Raw genomic sequence first — 19,897 nt, forward strand, 5'->3', positions numbered from 1 at the left:
TTCTCTCTTTCTTTCTGTTTCCCCTCCCTCTGTTTTCCTGTTTCTCAGCCTCCCCAGCGAGCGGAAACTCTAATTTGAGCCACATTTCTCCCTGAGCGTTGGAGGAGTCCAGGCCAGAGAGGAAGTGAGAAGTTAGAAGGAAGTTGAATCATTGTGCGGGGTCTGTCCATTTGACTTTCTGGCAGTCTCTGTCCCTTGCTCCCTCAAAAAGTCCCGCTTCTTTTCTCCAAAACCACCGCCACGCTGTTCCCAGGCCAGGAAAGCAAAAGACATAATCATAATTAAGAGATTGGCGGAGAGAGTTGTCAACGTCACTTAGGACTTATGATGTTTTTCTCTTGTAAAGCTGTCCACTTATCTTTGTTTTCCTGTGTCTTTTGCCATTAAGAATTGCTTAAGAGGAAGTGAGCAGGGGTTTGGGCTTGTTGAATACTAGCAAGCACTGTAATCAGGCTGGTAACGTCTACAGCACAGCTCCCCTTGTCTATTCAACCTAATGGCCGTCTAATCTATCAGTCGATAGATAGTAAATGGCAACTACTCTGAAAATGGAATAACACTTTATTTGAATAGTTCACCTACAGATAGTTTGAGTATTATAAATATTTCAACTGATTATTAGTTGAGATTTAACAATTCAACTTTATTCTGTAGATGAGTAGATGTGACAATTCATGAACATACCCACAAATTATTCCAGTAATTTAGTTGAACTTGAACTTGAAGTGTTACTTTATTAAGCAAAAATGACAAACATTTCATGGTTCCAGTTTTTAAGATGTGAGGATTTGATGCTTGTCTTTGTGGTGTACAACAGTAAACTGGTCGTCTTTGGGTTTTGGAATGTTTGTCGGCCAAAACCAGACATTTGAAGACATCACCTTGAGTTGTGGGGAAATTATGATTTTATTTTAATGAAGAAAGTTACGATAAAATATAACTCTTAGTTGCAGCCCTAGCCTACAAAATGTCAGCAAATATCATTAAAAAAATGTCTATCACAAATTACGAGAACCCATAGTCAAGTCAAGCAATGGTCCGAAACTCAAATATTCGTTTTACGATCATAAATGAATAAGAAAATTCCCCATTTGTCAAACAAGTACCAATCAACTTCTCCTTTTTTCTTAAAAAAAACAAACAAAAAAAACTTTTGTCCTTTTTAACAAATAGTTGCAGATTCATTTTTGACTTATTGTTTCAGCTTCAGTTTCATTTCCTGATTTGAAGGGTTTGGTTGCTTGCCTGTGAGTAATAACCTTCCCGTTAAGAACAGTTGTTTTTGTTGGGTGTAGCAACATGTATCCTAAGTCCTTATTTCAAAGTCAATGTCATGAGCAGTGCTGGATATTGAACAGTTTTTGTGACTGAATGAAACGTAGCACCAAGTATCAAAATGTCTGCTGGCATCGTGTGTCTGGTCAGTTTGACCACGTGTAGCTCTTCTTTAGACAAAATTTTAAAACTCTGACTTCTTTAGAAAAGAGGGGCTTTATAGAAAAACATATCAATATGCCTTAAAATCAAGTATCGTTTTGTTAGGAGGACCAAAACTCTCATCAGACAGTTGCAGCAGCACCTGCTTTCCATAAGTAATTTTTTGACATTCAATACATTGGAACAATCGGTGTCACGACATCTGTTGCTTCACTGGTGTAACAAAATGATACAGTCAAGTGAGGGGAACCCGAGATATAATGTTCTTTAAATTTGGGTCACCAGAGCAGAGGTTAAAAAAAAATAGGTCAAGTGAAAAAAAAGTATGAAAAAGACTTTCTGTGAAGATATTTTTACATATAGAAATATTGAAGCTTGAGTGAGATAATAGTTTCAGTGTTGCTGCAGTGATGCAAAGGTGCACAAATGTCAATAACCAGGCTTGATCCACAACCAGTCAGATTTCAATAACAAAGTCAATACTGGCTGGAATTAATACAACCACCTTTTTGTTTGACTGTTCTCCTTGGCATTGCCTGTGACAGTAATGTTGCACTATCCAGAGCTGTAAAAGCTAAATGGAGCACCGAGCCTCCATCCCTCCCTCTGTTCCATCACAGAGCCTGATGACTGACTGCTTTTGATGTCTCAGACGGCTGAAGTTGAAAGAGCTTTGTATGTTTCTTGCGCAGCCATCAGTCAACCATGTTAGCAGCTTGACTGAAGCTGTAGTTTTAAATGGCACCCCAAACCGTCCCCATTGAAGAATATGCCAGCTTGCTCCTGTGTGCCTTCCCTTTAGTTAGTTTGACTCACTCTTTCTGACTGCACACGGTGTCATTACATTTAATGCGTAAGTCTCATACTAGACCATATGGCTGAGGGTTGCTGTGTTGCGTCACATGTCTGGTGAATGCGAGTGACACATTGTTGTCAGAGGTTAAATCACCTTGGACACATGGAGGATAGACATTAGGATGTGATAGGGACTGGTCTGTGGTGCACCTCTCTGATTACCAGCCAGTTTCTAACACGTTTGGCTCTAAAATATTTCTTTATTGAGTCGTTTCACTGCAGCCGAACTGGTCCCAGTGATCATGTTGTGTTCAATTGCAGGGATGTTCAGGCACTGTCAGACAGCCTGACGCGGGGTGTTGTCGTCCACAGAGGAAGAGCCCTGGAATGGAGGGAAGCGAAGGGGTCGAAAGGGCCCTGGCAGACAATGGACAGCCAGCCAGCAAAGGGAGGCCAGAGTTAAAAAACAAAACTAGTTCCTGTCTGTCACTGGTAGCCAAACAAACTCCCCGGCACTTTCTTCTCCTCCTGCTGGGGCACCTCATCGGCCAACAAAAAGTGAAGTTTTTTCGGAGGGGTTTTACATATGCGTGTTAAGGTCTTTGTCATTGTTTGCCGTGATTTGCTGCCATCTGACGCAACGTGATTTCCTTCCTCCGCATCCCTCTCTCAGGAAATGCACAGGAAAAAGCATCTGACGTCGAAACAGAAAAGTTTCCAGTGCACAGTGCTTTTTATTTTCTCTTCTTTCTCGAAGACCTTTCTCAGGTAGCAGTAAGGTAGTGGCATGGTTTGTGGGTTTCTGGGGAAGCGTTCAGCTACCACATTTGCATATGTACATGCAAAGCTCACGCAAGCAGCAGTATTTGGGGGTTACTTTCGATGATGAGATGAGGTTGAGGCACTGACAGGAGGCCTGTGTTTCCCACAGCTAATGAGTTGGGGCAGCCGTCAGGCGTGGGGGTTGTTTATGTTTGTGGTTTACTGTTTGCTTGCTTGTTTTTTGTGTGTAGAACCCTTGACAGTAGGCATGAGCATTTTAAGTAGTACTCACATTAAATTATTGTAGAGTGCGTGTTGGTTACCAGGTCATGGTAATTCCTGAGTGCTATATCCTAGGTAACGGGACTTGCTTGAGTTTCTTGACGACATTTCATCCCTCATCCAAGAGGCTGCTTTAGTTCTAACCGACCGGTGGGGAGTCGCAGGCTTTAAATCCTATGTGGGTGCTGGGTAGAGTACTCAAGTACTCACAAAAAATCGAACATAAGAATGTGGTCAGAAATAGAGATGCACCGATCCAGCTTTTTCAGTTTTGATACCAATCCCGATGCTGTGGCTTTGAGTATCAGTCGATACCCGATACCGATCCGGTACCATGGTTGACCTAAAAAGATATATACCTTTACATGTAGAACAGAAAAGACTAGAGGCATCAGGCATTGATGACTACACAGTTCTTTCCTAAGATAATCGATCCAGATATCGGATTGGTGCATCCCTAGTCAGAAATAAACACGAATGTGGGAAGGGGTTAGAGTTAGCCAACCTTTCTGCCCTCGACAGATCAAGTTTAACGTGACATAGCTTGGACTGCACATTCATTAAAATGATTGTGTTGAAATACTTCCAAACATCACTCTTGTGCCTGGTCGAAAATCTGCCTACAACATTAGATCAAGTTATGATGACAGAAAATGTTCAACGTTATATCTGTGACACAGGAGGATAGCAGTTACATCACTGCACCCCAACAGAAAAATGTCTTTTTTTTCAAGGTGAAAAACATGATTACTGATGTCCAAATCGTATTCTCGAGTACTCAAGCCCATCCCTACTTTACATGATAAAATATTTGGGCACATAAGTGTCATATTCTGTTAGTTATTTACTGTTTAATTCTCTTCATCTCATCCTCATGTGGTTGTGTCGTGGTAAAGGTGGCAGGTCTGGACGGTACTGTGGCCTGCTGGTAAGATGGACTGTCCCATAATTAAAGATTCCCAGTTTCAGTCCTAATAACAACCAGTGATGTGTCCGTCATAACAACTATGAGTCCTGTCTCGATTGCTTGACCTCAAGACTGCCCAGTCATTGCAGCTGTGTCACTTTTATCACCATATGCAGGGTTTTGGGTAGCCTAGAGCACATACACCAAAATTATGTACGCTAGAATCTATCACATTTTCTGTCCCCAAACAAGTCTTCTGTTTTGTATTTTTATGCTAATTACTCTGTGTACTTCGCACTCCATACACCAGATAACTCCTCCTCCCTTCTTGTTTGCAGTCCAGTGTGTTTCCCCACAAACATTCAGCCTCTTTTCAACACCAGAATGCCCACTTGACATGCCTTGCAGAGGTCAGCACACTCAAAGGCCCAAAGATTGTCCCCTAACTTGAGCTTCATTGAACTCATAAACTGCCTAAAGAATGTGGCAGGATCTCAAGGAAGTGGCTGCCAAAATCGTTCTCCACCAGTTGAGCAGAATGCAGCAGCGTCTGACATTAAGGACAGCGGCCTTGCATTAAGCAGTACCGCGCTGTGTGTGCTGTAAAAGCCTCGTAAGATAAGAGTCTCTGCTAAATTGTAAGAGGAAGCACAAAATCACGGTCGTTCTTAGTTGCCACATAAGTGAATTCTTAGCAGTTAACCTACAGCAGCATGACAGATGGCCCCTTAGAGCAGCAGATGCCCTCAATAACCCCTTTATCTCTCAGTATCATCTACCTATAGCCGTACAGGCAAATCCTAGCTTCCCTTTATTGTGTTGGCTTAGATTGACGATCTAGTCAAATGCAATGGTCCTGAGCTCTGTGCTTTTTTAATGCAAAGTGTTCGTGTGACCATAGCAGGAAGTAGCAAATAAAATCTCTGACAGGGACACTGATAACGGTTGTGTTACCTGGCCAGAGAGATAAAATGTAAGCTCTCAGTTGGCTCAGTTCTCAGCTAGAGCTAAAAGATACTTTATTTATGCAGGGTTGACCCCTAACCTTCTTTTGGAGTTAACTAGGTCATTTCCAACTGTGCACTGAACACATCCTGGGGCTTGCACCTGCACGAACATGTTCTTCTTCCTCTGGCTGTCATTTTTGTATCATTATTACACTGAAGAGGAGTCAGCTGTTTGTGTTGTGTGTGTAAACTCCAAACCCAGGTGGCATGGCCTTTTCTAATTTAATCTACATGTAAAATATTTCTTTATAGATGTTTTGTTTTTGCCAGTCACCCTGTGAGTTATTAAGACTGCACTGAGGCACAAGTAGACCCAACCTCCACGTACAGACATCAGCTTTTAACACCCTGTCTGGAGTCTGTAGTTACCTACAGTGGTGTGACTAATAACAGGGTCTACCTGGAAGCAATTTGACGTTGGACTCTCAGCGCTACCATGAAATTTGTCTGCACTGCTTGAGTCACGGACACTTTTCAGTAACAATTTATCTGTGGTAAAGCAGATTCAGTATGGCGTTGTGACAAATTAGTCACGTTCCCACTCAGAAAACAAACACACACACACACACACACACACACACACACACACACACACACACACACACACACACACACACACACACACACACCATCCTCCCAGCATGATCCTTGAGACTACACCCTGCCTTCCTGTATAATTTCACCCAGCTGACTTTTGATTATGCAAGCAATAGCTTTGCAAACGTAATCAGAAATAGAGTCACTACTTTGGTTTGCTCACTGCGTCTGGTATCAAAGTCTGTCTCAGCTTTGGTCGGGTTTGCCTACATCATCAGTTAGATTTGTGATAATAACGGTGTTGTATTAGCTTTGCAAGGAACTAGCAAAATGGAGGACCGTTGTTTACACAAGTAACGTATAGACCGATCGAGCTGTGAGTGTGAGAGTTGCTTTCTGGTGTCTTGGAAAGTTGGAAGAAGGTGTGATCTCGCCACTGTGTCCACTGCTAGCTACACATGTGTTTCATACAGCATGCCAGGCTGCGAAGTGGAAATTCTTGTCCAGTAAGACGATGACCACAGGCCTGCCAAAGCTCGGCCTCCGGGCGCTATAACCCAGGAAAAGGCTAAAGGGCCTGGTAATCCCCCTTCTGTTAGCCTCGGGGCTGTTTAGAGATGCCAAGAGGTCGACTTCATGTATGATGAAATTCACCCTGTGGTCATTCCCCCGTGTGACTGGCTGGCAAACCGAAAGGAAAAGCTCGCTCTCTGCTAAACCGCAGTTGACAAAGTCTTGATAAATATGCCCTTTTAATCATCTACGCTGAAGTCAAACGGCCAGCTCAGTGGGGTGCTTGGAGCATTATGGTGGGGTGGAGAGTTTTTGAGGACAGAGAGGGAGGAAGGAGAGCCAGAAGCCAGAGTGCTGGCAGAAGTGGGACAGAGTTTCCAGCTGCTGTGCAAGCAAGGCCGCAGGTGTCAGGGCAGCTGAGATGATTAGCGCAATGTGATTAGCAACAATGAAATGTGACTGAGCCTTTCTGCCTACAGAGTTCAAGGCTAATTGTGGTTCTTTTCAATGTTAGGTAGCAGCACTTTGATAAACCAGTGTACATATTTTAGTTTCCACAGGATTTATAGCCCCATGCCAAAACAAGTTTTCATCCCACTCTTTTTTTTTTTTTTTTTTTTCTTTCAACCACACCAGCGTTGCGTTTTTGTTTCCTCAGCACCCAGGCCTAATCCCCAAGAATGTATCTGGATTTGGAGTGTGGGGGGTTAGGCCACTGTAAATGCAGAAAAGCAATGATTTTAACCCTACTTACCCACCCTCCCTGTATTTCAGCACAGCCCCTAATGCTTATTATCGCTGCCTGGTATTTGTCTGGGATTTTTTACTCCTCCCTTAAATTTTCAGAGGTGTTTTTGAATGGTGTGTATGTGGTTTTTGTTTTTCTGTTGAGACTTGTTCCACATCAGTGGAAGGGTGTTAAAATGTGAATTCCAGAGACTTGCTTTTTAGTAAAATGGTGACTTTTAAGTTTTAATTTACGCAAAAAGACCTAAAGGCCTGTGTGCCTTCTAATTAAGTCTCTGACCTTACTCACTGGGCTGTGGTGTAGATGATGATGATGATGATGATTTTTTTCTCTGTAAAATCTTACACTTCTGCTTGATTATTTTCTTTAGGAATTGGGAAGGTGAAGAGCAGAAAGGGGGGGATGAGAGACACAGCCTCCAACGCAGACACAGACATGTATGCAGATAATGGCGAACGCCTGTACGACCTTAACCTGCCTGCCCTGGTCAAGTTCAGCTACACACCAGAGCGTGAGGACGAGCTGTCTCTGGTGAAAGGCACGCGGGTGGTGGTGATGGAGAAGTGCAGCGATGGCTGGTGGCGCGGCAGCTACAACGGACGGTCTGGCTGGTTTCCGTCCAACTACGTGACAGAGGACGTGGATCTGACGGCGGGGGGAGGGGGCATGGGCGGAGTCGGAGATTCAGCCGGATCGCTAACGGAGAAGCTGGCGGCTGTAATGAACAGCACCACGAACGGGAACAGAGTGCTACACACTGTTCAGGCGCTCTACCCTTTCAGCTCCGGCAACGACGAGGAGCTGAACTTTGAGAAGGGCGAGGTGATGGAGGTGGTGGAAAAGCCTGAGAACGACCCAGAGTGGTGGAAGTGTCGCAAAGTGGACGGACAGCTGGGCTTGGTGCCTAAAAACTACGTCACCGTGCTGGACTCCACCTCCCATAAACCCGCAGCAGGGCCTGCCGGGCCACCCACACCTGACTGTGACTACATCTCGCCCTCAGGCAGTGGGCGCTTCGCGGGGAAGGAGTGGTACTATGGAAAGGTGACGCGCCACCAGGCGGAGGTGGCCCTCAACCAGAGAGGCATAGAGGGGGACTTCCTCATTCGAGACAGCGAGTCATCGGTCAGTAGCTTACATCTGTTTAACAAACCATCAATAGACCTGTGTATATTTGCATTTTCAATTCATGTAGGAGAAGAAACACAAATAAAATCTTGCTGTATTAGACAAAATAGGTTTGAAACTTGCAACTAAGTGCGATGGAAACAGATTCAACGATTAAAGGTCTGTTATGTGAGATTTAGTGGCATCTAGTGGTGAGGTTTGTAGATTGCAAACAGCTGAAACTTCTTCCATGTGCCAAGAACTATGGAGGCAGATGCAAAAACACAAATTGCCCTATCTAGAGCCAGTGTTTGGTTTGTCTGTTCTGGGCTACTGTAGAAACAACATGGCTGACTCTGTGAACAGGGTTGGAAATTAGCATCAGCAACCAGCCAAAAATGATTGATTTTGGAACACATCATCCACAGTGGCAGGTGGACAAAAAAGTTCATTTCCAACCCTGTCCGTAATAGAGGACCCGCTCCATATGTAGATAAAAAAAAAAACCGGCCCATTTTAATGTAATAACAGCGATTTTTATTTTCAGCTGAATATAAACTAATAAAAACATAGTTATGAATATAATATTCCATTTCTACCAATATATCCCCCTAAATCCCACATACGGCACCTTTAAATGATGACATAGAGTCATGATTTACTGTCAATGCAGAGGCCACTTTAAGCTCTCTCCAGGGCTTTCTGTCAGAGAGCTTTTCATTTGAACCCAAACAATGATCTTTTTCCTAAAACTTCAGGTCTGTCTTCCTCAAAGCTCTGAAGGCAAACTTCACAAAACAGCCATAAAACATGAATGAACAACAAGGTCATTTAACAAAGGTATCAAATTCAGCTCAGTAGTAACTGTCAAGGTTCACAGACAAAACAATAGTTCAGTAAGATCACCATCTGTGCGCGGCACTGCTATGAACGGTTGTTGTGCACTCAATATATTTTTTACAGTAGAAATTTGGGTTTTTAATCAAGCTCAGGCCCAAAACTGCTGCCGTGGTTCGAACTCAGGTCAGGCTTGGACAGACACTGCAGGTTCATGTAGGGTCTAGCCTGATTAGCCTCCTTGTCTTGCGCCCTCTTCTTCTGCAGTGGTATAATGGCACCTGACTGGAGAAATAGCGCCACCTACTGCTTATCTTGAAGGACCAACTCCCAATATTTGCACAAGGGTCACATACGTGTACATTTTCGATTGCAGGTGTTCTAAAAATTCTGTAAAAAATTGGTGCTTCATTTGATTAGAAACCGAAGTATTGGTGTGTTGTACATGGTTAACAGCATTACCAACCATTTGCAATGTATGATTTGGGCTGAGATGAAAGTTGATGACTGTCAGTGACACTTTTAAAGGCGCCTTTATTCACACCACTGTCTCGACACCGATAGTGTAACTCTGCATTTCCTTTTCTTTTCACAGCCAAACGACTTCTCTATCTCCCTGAAGGCGCAGAGCAAGAACAAGCATTTCAAAGTGCAGCTGAAGGAAAACCTTTACTGCATTGGACAGCGCAAGTTCAACTCTATGGAAGAGCTTGTTGAACACTACAAAAAGGCCCCCATCTTCACCAGTGAGCAGGGAGACAAACTGTACCTGATCAAGGCCCTGGCCGCCTCCTGATCCCTCTCTGTCACACACACACGCACTTCCACACAGACACCACACCTATACATTAACTGCATCCATATATATACATACAGATACTTACGCCAGAACACACACTAACATTTAAACTCCAAGCCTGAGGACTTAACACATCATCAGGACTTAAATGCCCGATTTGTGAGCATTCCAAGAGGAGGTATGGAAAAAGCATGGGAGAGACACGGAGGAATGGGAGGGGGAGACAAAGAGACTATGGACTCCTGAGAGTTGACTACAGACCTCTTGGTCGCCTATTTTAAATTATCCAGATGTGTTAGGTCATAGGCAATGCCATGTATTTCCACCTTGATATCTATTAGAGTTGCATTTAGTTTCCTTTTTTTGTTTTTGTTGATAATATATAATCTTTTTAACAGTTTCTTTTTAAAAAATGTGATTATTTTTAACTGTATCCAACACAGCAACCACCCGTATGAGGCATTGTCAGATGTTAGCAAACTAGCCTACAAAGGTCCACGTTTCAACTCGTTTCTGTGTCGTCTGTCTTAATTGGTTCGTTCTGATTGTGGACACACTAATCCACAACTTCTGCTAACTGCTAATCATGAATAAACATTTAAGTGACCAAAATATATTTATTGATACAATTCTGTTAGGATCATAGTGGTAGAGATCGGAGTGCCGCACTCACCTGCGGTCGGAGGATTTGGAGGATTCCTCCTCTTGTGCAAAGTCAAACTAGTTGTTCAACTTTCTTTTTGTACAACAAAACTGCTTGTCTCACATATTGCTGTATCCATATCATGTGAATGTTACAAAGCCGAGGCATCACAGACGGTGTGACTTTGCATGTGTGCATGCAAACAGAAACGCGTCCTCACACCGTCACTTTTTTATCTCCTGAAAGAGTGATTGGCAGCCAGCGTGAGGGATGGGGGAGTTTATCCGTGTGTGTGGAGGTCATGTGAAGAGTTAGAAAGTACTTTCCCTCGCAGTCTGGAGACTTTCTTAGTGCAGAGCAGATCCCTGACAGCTGATGTGTCCTCCCAGTGTTGCTCAAGGGGACGTTTCTCTGGAGGCGAGGAGGATGAGGGCAGTGGGATGGGTGTGCGTTGACAGCAATGCGGCTTCTAAACACCCGCCAGCTCTGTGGAGTTGGAAGGGGAAATGGAGGATCAGTCCAGGCAGTCCAGAGGATGATGTCACTGCTCCTGAATTAGTGATCACTGGAGGGAATGGAGGAGTTAAGGGGTCACACAGGGGTCGTGTTGCAGCACATATACATCAAGCTAGGAGACGCCGTTTTCCTTTAGGAGGCACAGAAAGCATTTCCTCACTGCTGAGTACAAACTGGTGTAAATGCTTGATGTTTTCTATGATACCTGGGCATGTATTTCCACGGCCGATATGTCTTAAGAAGTCTCCCAGTTTGGGGAATCCAGCTTGTTTTTCTAAATGTACGGTCAATGTCAAGTTAGAGTGCAGTGCATCTAAATGTTTTTCGGCAGAACACATGGTTTATATTTACAGTGAGTGGGTATTTGTCGAGTAAAAATGGACCAAGTAGTGTTTTGAATGTTGAAGGGGCAGCTCGCACCAGCGCCTGCAATCAGAGCTGCGAGCAGCGCTGGCAGGGAGCCGCTTCAGGCGGAGTGGGCTCAGGGAGCTGATGATGATCATGATGCTCGCGATGATGAGTTCTCCAGCTGTGGCCAGTTGGACCCGAGCGCAGGGGAGGGAAAGAGAGCGCGAGAGAGGGAAGGAGAGGGGGGAGGAGGAAGAGGGATTTCATAGAGGAGGAATGGAAAAATGGACCCTTAAAAAACAAAAGCAGTGAAGTAGGATCTAGGGAGGAGACTTGGAGAATGTGTTCCACGGAATCGAGTATCTGGATTACCGCTCCCAGCCCTTATACGGGCGGGGAAATGAATGGAGGCCAACGCTGATGTATCATAGTGGAGAATAAAGGATTTTTGGATGGGAGGGCTTTTTAAAGTCTAATTAATTCAAGCATGAAAAGTCAGTCATGCCACAATGAACACAAAACATGGGTGTGTTTTTTTTCCTCTCAGTTCCCCAGGTGATTGACAGAGCTGTTCATACAAGAGCTGTGACTGTTGTAGAAGATGGATTATAAACAATGCAGCAATTACGTTTCAGTTTGATTCATGACGGGTTAAAATGGCAGGTTCTAATTATGCACCTACAGTACCAGTCGTTGGCTAATTTAAGTGATATTACATCTTATTAAACAGTACAAAAAATACATTCCAGGATTAAAAAGCTCCTGTCAGGGCTCAAAAACATCTAACATGCTTAATGTAAAATGGATTAAGTGAGTTTTGTTTCTTTTGGGTCCCAAATCTTTTTAAAAAAAGGACATTTGTGCCTGTCTTCCCGCCACTTCCAGTGATCCCCTCTTTGGTTTCTGTGTTACCGTCACCAGATAAGTATTTGGGTTACAGGAATCCTGTTGCATGTCATTTATTACACCCAGTCCCTGGTGTTGTATTGGTGCCATTTCCTCTGACACTTTATGTGAGCGAGTGTTTGCCTGCCCTACAGTAATAACCGACTGCTATCGACAACCCCTTTTTTTTTTTTTTGTTGTCGTGTGTGTGAAATTTCCTCCCCGACTTCCAGTTCTACAGCATCTGCAATATTACGCAGCATTAAAGTGACAAACGCCAACGCCACGTGCCCCAGTTTGAAGGATTTAGAAGGAGATTTTAAATGTGCCTTCACAGCTTTCTGTCAACCAAAGGTTTAGCGTCCCTTTTTTTTATTTTCGTCTTCTTCTTCTTCCTCCCACTTCTCTTGTCACCACTGCGTGCTATTTGGTTAGAGCTTTGCATGTGCATCAGTCTGATTAGTGATGGGGGTGTCATCCTTACAGAGAAGGGTATTTCCTCATGTAGCTGTTGGCTGAAAATGTCATTGTCTAACTTTTGTTTGTTTGTTTAGTTTGTTTCAAATCACGCATAAAATGCCCATTAGGTGATGTTGTGTGTAGTTTCAAGTGACCTTACCTTTGCTGATTTCATCAAGTATAACTCCTTAAGTGAAAAGTGAATGCCTAATGTGTACAGTATAAAATAATGTGCTGATGTTCATTCAGAAACATAACCCCCCCCCCCCCAGGTGTGATGTAATCATGACCTGAATCTCATGTATGAGCACCTCAAGTTAACGGCATCACGTATCGTTGGTTGTGAAGAAACTGTCATGGTTTCCGAGGAAATAGTTTTTTATGTCTGTATGTATTTCATATAAGACTAGTGTAAGACATTCACTTTTGCAGTTTAGCCACTTAAATATGTAAGAAAAAAGAAATCCTCAATACTTAAATGTTTTACTTGATATTCAAATACAGACCTACAGTATCTCCCTGCATAGATATTGTTATAAACTGGGATCTCTTTTCATTTTACACCAACGGAGGCCGCATGAGCAGAGCCTTGTAGCTGTACAGACATGGTTTTAAAATCTGCTTACACTCAAGTCATTTGTGACGGATATTATCAAGAGATTGTTTATCAAACTGTTTTTCACGACAAAGAACTACAAGCGCAGCCGGACAGCTCTGGACTGCTTAACAAGCCTGAGATAATCGTGAATCTCCACTTTTAATTTCTTGATAATACTCCAGAACAAATGACCCGTGTTCAAACTTTGGTGCTTTTGTGCTGCTTCTCGGTGTTCTTTGTCTCACGAAGCTTTTTTTTTTTTTTTTTTCTGTATGAGAGAGAGTGAAGAAAACAGATCCATGCTGTGGAATGATAAAGGCAGTGCTGTGAAATTTAATGTCATGCTCTTAATACTGTTTTTATGGAGGGGAGATCGTCTTCAGGTGTAATAATTTAGAAGAGTTTATTAGAGTGTTCAAAAGACGTAATAAACGGCATAAAAATGATATGATGATGATGTCTTGTTTTTATCTGCAGCAGTGTTTCAGTGCTGTCAGGCTGAACTGTCAAATGTTGGTACTTTCATTTTCATTTGGAAGCTGTTTTTGTACTGGATTATAAAAACGGCAATGACAAAATGTTTCATAGACTAGGCCTTGTGTTTGTGTACAAGTCCTAACTATATGAAAACTGGGTAATTATTTCTTCTCTGTGCTCCAGCTTTGCTATAATGTGATAATAATGCAGCCTAAATTGGGACATTAACAATATCTGATAGACAGCAGATGATTCATGCATGAGGAGAGCTGTGGCAGTTTTGAATGATGCATGTACGCCACCCAGTGGCCATTTGTATCATTACATGTTACTGAAACAACCCAGGCCAAACTCAAATACAAAACCACCGTCACATTTTGGTCACTTTATTTCAAATCACTCTTGAAAAATGATACTGTGATTGTAATATTGTCAAAATAAAAATGCTCTTTTCATTCACATCATTTGATATTCACATACTTTTCCATTCAGGAGGGAGAGGGGAGGTGGGGAGAAGCTTTTTTTTTTTTTTTTATTCCAGTATGCCCATTAATCACATCAATCAACCTCACTGTCAAAAGTAGCACGCAGAAGCTCGGGCCGCATGTGAGACAAAGTGGGCTTGTGTTGCTGTTACGTAACTTTGGGCTGAGTCGAGCCAAATCTCAACACGGCCTTACAGTAGCTGACCTTGGTTTGTTCCGGCGTCGCCACAACAGAACAGCGGGGGCCTTCTCTTGAGCTCTAACGGCTTTGGTCCTCATGCCAGTGGGGGCCCAGAAGATTCCCATAAGGCAAAACGTTACAAGTATCAGAGAAAGTAAAAGATAGAAGAGGAAAAACACAATCTTTTTCTTTTTTCTAAAGGGGCAGTTCAACCAAAATCAAAACTCTATTTTCCTCTCTTACTTGTAGTGCTGTTTATCAGTCTAGATAGTTTTGGTGTGAGTTGCTGAGTGTTGGAGATATCGACGATATGGATGTCTGACTTCTCTCGAATATAATGGAACTAGGTGACACTCGGCTTGAAAAACTCACCAGCAATGTCTCTTTCCAGAAGCCATGACCTGGTTACTCAAGATAGCCCACAGAGCTTGTTGTGAGCAGTTTGTCTTGTTCTGTAGGAATTATTTTCTTTCTACCGAACTACACCTGCCAACTGTATCACCACACAGAAGGAAAAGTGCATCTACTCATGGACGAGAGGCTCATGCCTGTAACAGCGCAAGATGTAAACATTAATGGCTTCCTCCATGGCTAAGCTCTAACATTAGCTAGCTCCTTGGTGCTAGGTGAGCTAGCAGCAGATGCATGCTTCCTTCTGTGCAGTGATACAGCTGGCAGGTGTAGTTTGGTAGATAGAAAATACACTCACTGGCCACTTTATTAGGTATACCTTGCTAGTACCAGGTTGGACCCCTTTTGCCATCACAACTTCCTTAATTCTTGGTGGCATAGATTCAACAAGGTACTGGAGCTTTGTGACATGGTGCGTTATCCTGCTGGAAGTAGCCATCAGAAGATGGGTACACTGTGGTCATAAAGGGATGGACACGGTCAGCAACAATACTCAGGTAGGCTGTGGTGTTTAAACCATGCTCAGTTGGTACTAAGGGGCCCAAAGTGTGCCAAGAAATCCAGACTCATCAGACCAAGCAACATTTTCCAGTCTTCTATTGTCCAGTTTTGGTGAGCCTGTGTGAATTGTAGCCTCAGTTTCCTGTTCTCATCAGACAGGAGTGGCACCTGGTGTGGTCTTCTGCTGCTGTAGCCCATCTGCTTCAAGGTTCCATGTGCTGTTGGTTCAGAGATGGTCTTCTGCAGACCTTGGTTGTAACGAGTGGTTATTTGAGTTACTGTTGCCTTTCTATCATCTTGAACCAGTCTGGCCATTCTCCTCTGACCTCTTTTCGGACCATCCTCTGTAAACCCTAGAGATGGTTGTGTGTGAAAATCCCAGTAGATCAGCAGTTTGTGAAATACTCAGACCAGCCCGTCTGGCACCAACAACCACAGCACGTTCAAAGTCACTTAAATCACCTTTCTTCCTCATTCTGATGCTCAGTTTGAACTTCAGCAGGTCGTCAACCATGTCTATATGGGTAAATACACTGAGTTGCTGATTAGCTATTTGCATTGTGGTAACCGGGTCATGATTTCTGGAAAGAGACATTACAGCTGAGTTTTTAAATGTATTTTCTGGCGCTTTGAGCACCACAAGCCGAGTGCCATCTAGTTCCATTATTTTCCAGAGACGGCAGACATCTCTACGGCTGGTATCTCCAACACTTGGCAACTCACACCAAAACAATCTAGACTGATAAATAGCACTACATTTAAGTGGAAACATATGTATTTTTGATTTTGGGCTGAGCTCTCCCTTTAAGATAATACCACAGCAAGCAATAACGATGCAGTATATATAGCTACGAGTATGTCATAGCCCTGCTGATACTCAACACAAAGTAGTTACTACTTATCATGGAATTTACCTGTATAGATAAAGTTATGGGTCTTGTACAACATACAAAAAGCAAAGTGCAATAATTTCTTTACAGTTTAAAAAACCATTAAGTTTTAAGGCTTGATCAGTGAATGGTTTAAAGTGCTGAGGAACACATAGCAGAGAGCCCTGTTCAGGGTAAGTCTACTGATCTGCGTAGCGCTACAGAGTTGAATAAGATGCTTTTATATGAATCACAGGGAACTCCTACAGGAACAGCTCCTCTTTTAGAAGTAGAAGAAGTCGCCTATTGCGGCAGGCAGATAGGTCATCATCTGAATTCTGATCCACCAGTATGGCTCTATGGGGTTGTATCGTGTGTAGGGGCGCTTGGACATGATGGCATCAGTAATGTCATCCAGAACAGGGGAAATATCCCTCTGTCCACTGCTGCAGTAAGAGCGCATCAAAGCCATGTGGTACTCAAAGTGGGCTCTCCCATAATCCTCCTTCACATGCGACGGCGCCTCGTTCCACAGCTTATTGGCCGTGCTGGCTACAATGTCTCGGGTCATGATGCCAGTGGCCACGATGAAGTTCCCCGGTTCGATTATGGACACTTTGACTCCCCAGGTCTTCATTTCATAGCGAAGGCAATCAGAAAAGGCTTCCACGCCGTATTTAGATACACAGTAAGGTGAACGCAAGGCATTTCCCATCCTCCCGTACATGCTGGCCAGGTTCACAACACGGCCTGCAGAGATAAACGTAACAGACATTTAGTCAGGCTTTCTGCAGATATGTCTCTTCGAAACGAGTGCTGAATTAGAATAAATGGATACAACGACAATTGAATGCAGCACCGCTGGTAATAAAATGATGTAAAAGGAAATTAGGTATCTTTGGTCCAGCTCCAAACTCAAAGTCGGTTATAGATCCAGATCCAAAGTTCAACTGTCCAAAGATATTATTAACACAAGGCCTGGAGCTGTGTTTCATGTTGCTTGATGAGTCACTCATTAACCTATGCTGAGCTGTTAGTTGCTGATAAACTTTGGTAAAGACAGCATCTTTGCCAATAAATCCCCCAAAATCCTACACACTGAACCTTTAAAACATACGTACTTCAATACATATAAATTAAGTCATTAACATTTTTGTGATAAAGAAAGGCTTTAAATTTGTTTTTCAGTTTCAGGCTTGTTGAAATAGTCAGCATTCCTCATTGAAATCATGTGACACAACTTACTGGTTGGCTTATGATCCTCAAGTCTGGTAACAAAGTTGAGCAAGTAAAATCCCCGGTGCAGTTTGGTGCCATTTTGGACACTGTTTAACTCCATCATGTTTATATATCACTAAGTGATAATACAGTGTTATATTCCAGCTGCTAACCTTTGGCCCTGCGGATCAACGGCAGAACAGCTTTGGTGACCCTGATGGTGCCCCACAGGTTGACCTCTGACACCTGCTTGTAGGTGTCCACGGAGGCGAACTCCACTTCTCCAAACGTTGACACACCGGCGTTGTTCACCACGGCCCACAGACCTGGATCATGACCAGTGACAGATTGTCAGAGGTTAAAAAGAAGTCTGTGGATGAACACAGACACTAATCTTCTGTTAGCTAAGTTAATGAATACATGAGATATTTGCAGTACCTCTTTCTGAGTCCTCCAGGTTGTCTTTGATATACTCTGCAGCTTGGTTCACCTGCTCTTCACTGCAGACATCCAGCTGGACCACCTTCATGCGATCTGAGTGAAATTCTTCCAGTTCCTTTGCACCCTCTCCACCTTTATCCTGCAACGATGACATGTCACCTCAGTTATACCAACTCAGATGAAACGTACCAATTGAAAGCTTTGGAAAACATATTAAAAATGCAAACAAATGACAGTCACTTTATTTGTTTTTCAACCTCAGAGAATTGTTGTTGCTTGCCCTTGTATGTTTTCTGCTGTATGTTTTCTCCGTACCTTAAGAAGACATCCAGCAAAGACCGTGAAGCCAAGCTTGTGAAGATGTTTAGCAAGTTCATGACCAAATCCACTGTCACAACCTGTGACAAATACAGCTTTCCCCTTCACCTGCAGAGAGGGGCACCATATAGTTAGGGTTTTCTAAATGTCCCCAAAAGCTATTAAGATTTACAAATGGACTATATGAAAGGTTCCACACATTAATATCTAATGTATGTAATTTAATCTAATGAAAAGATTCCACAAGGAAATATTAAGGAAATTAGGACTGTCTACATATAGTACATGTGTAAACAATAAGAGAACATCAGCTTTCCATTTCAGTATTTACATCAATTTCTATAGCATTATCAGTGGCATGCAAGATCCAAACATTTTGAGGGATATTATATTATAATTTTTTTATGGAATACTATACTATGTCACTTTAATGCCATACTGTACAATGTACAATATTTTTTATACCATACTATATACTGCCATATTGCCATGAATGGCAAATTTTGTGTTTTTTCACAATTTTATGGCAAACTATGCTAAGACATTTTTTTGTCATTTTTATGGCATACTATACTCTGATATTTTTGTGAAATACTATACTATGATATTTTTTCACATTTTGATGGACTACTATAGTATGACATTTTTATGACATACTATGCTATGCAATGTTTTCACAATGTTTCATGATTTTTGACGACACACTATACTATGACGTTTCTTTTTAGTTTCTGATGATATGCTATACGATGACGTTTTTTGGTAATTTTTGACAACATGCTATACTATGATGTTCCTTCATGATTTTTTAAGACATACTATACTATGACGTTTTTTGGTAATTTTGATGACATGCTATACTATCACGTTTTTTTCAAGATTTTTGACGACATACTATACTATGAAGTTTTTTGTGATTGTATACGACATACTATGCCATGAGGTTTTTTTCATGATTTTTGACGACACACTATACCATGACGTTTCTTTTTAGTTTCTAATGATATGCTATACTAGGGCATTTTTTGGTAATTATTGACGACATGCTATACTATGACGTTTTTCCATGATTTTTGACAACATACTATACTATGACGTTTTTTCATGAAATCTGACGACATGCTATACCATGACGTTTTTTGGTAATTTTTGACGACATGCTATACTATGATGTTCTTTCATGATTTTGACAACATACTATACTATGATGTTTTTTTCATGATTTTTGAGGACATACTATGACGTTTTTTCATGAATTCTGACGACATGCTATACCATGACGTTTTTTGGTAATTTTTGATGACATGCTATACTATGATGTTCTTTCATGATTTTGACAACATACTATACTATGACTTTTTTCATGATTTTTGACAACATACTATACTATGACATTTTTTCATGAATTCTGACAACATACTATACTATGGCATTTTTTCATGAATTCTGACGACATGCTATACTATGACGTTTTTTCATGAATTCTGACGACATGCTATACCATGACGTTTTTTGGTAATTTTTGATGACATGCTATACTATGATGTTCTTTCATGATTTTGACAACATACTATACTATGACTTTTTTCATGATTTTTGACAACATACTATACTATGACATTTTTTCATGAATTCTGACAACATACTATACTATGGCATTTTTTCATGAATTCTGACGACATGCTATACTATGACGTTTTTTCATGAATTCTCACGACATGCTATACTATGACGTTTTTTTATGATTTTTGACGACATGCTATACTATGACATTTTTTTCATGATTTTTGACAACATACTATACTATGACTTTTTT

General features: G+C 42.0%; 2 protein-coding genes across 5 annotated transcripts in view; one reads left to right on the forward strand and one right to left on the reverse strand.

Moving 5' to 3' along the window:
- Positions 1 to 13,626, forward strand: part of nck1b (NCK adaptor protein 1b) — a 37,088-nt gene extending 23,462 nt beyond the window's left edge. For all 3 annotated transcript variants that reach the window (XM_050056176.1, XM_050056175.1, XM_050056177.1), the window contains 2 exons: positions 7,359 to 8,113; positions 9,528 to 13,626. In XM_050056176.1, the coding sequence (XP_049912133.1) occupies positions 7,359 to 8,113; positions 9,528 to 9,728 (956 nt within the window). In that variant the 3' untranslated portion in view covers positions 9,729 to 13,626. The remainder of the gene's footprint in view (positions 1 to 7,358; positions 8,114 to 9,527) is intronic.
- A 401-nt stretch (positions 13,627 to 14,027) lies between these two features.
- Positions 14,028 to 19,897, reverse strand: part of bdh1 (3-hydroxybutyrate dehydrogenase, type 1) — a 15,318-nt gene continuing 9,448 nt past the window's right edge. The window contains exons 2-6 of one of the 2 annotated variants that reach the window (XR_007570659.1): positions 18,079 to 18,189; positions 17,761 to 17,902; positions 17,496 to 17,648; positions 15,029 to 16,854; positions 14,028 to 14,809 (exon numbers count right to left, since the gene is read on the reverse strand). Coding sequence is in view for 1 of the 2 variants with exons in the window: in XM_050056178.1 (XP_049912135.1) it covers positions 16,388 to 16,854; positions 17,496 to 17,648; positions 17,761 to 17,902; positions 18,079 to 18,189 (873 nt within the window). In the remaining variant the exon portion in view is untranslated. Of the gene's footprint in view, positions 16,855 to 17,495; positions 17,649 to 17,760; positions 17,903 to 18,078; positions 18,190 to 19,897 lie in introns of both variants that reach the window. The other variant, XM_050056178.1, reaches the window with a different exon arrangement.

The sequence above is a fragment of the Epinephelus moara genome, chromosome 11 (genome assembly GCF_006386435.1).
Source record: "Epinephelus moara isolate mb chromosome 11, YSFRI_EMoa_1.0, whole genome shotgun sequence".
Classification (NCBI taxonomy): domain Eukaryota; kingdom Metazoa; phylum Chordata; class Actinopteri; order Perciformes; family Serranidae; genus Epinephelus; species Epinephelus moara.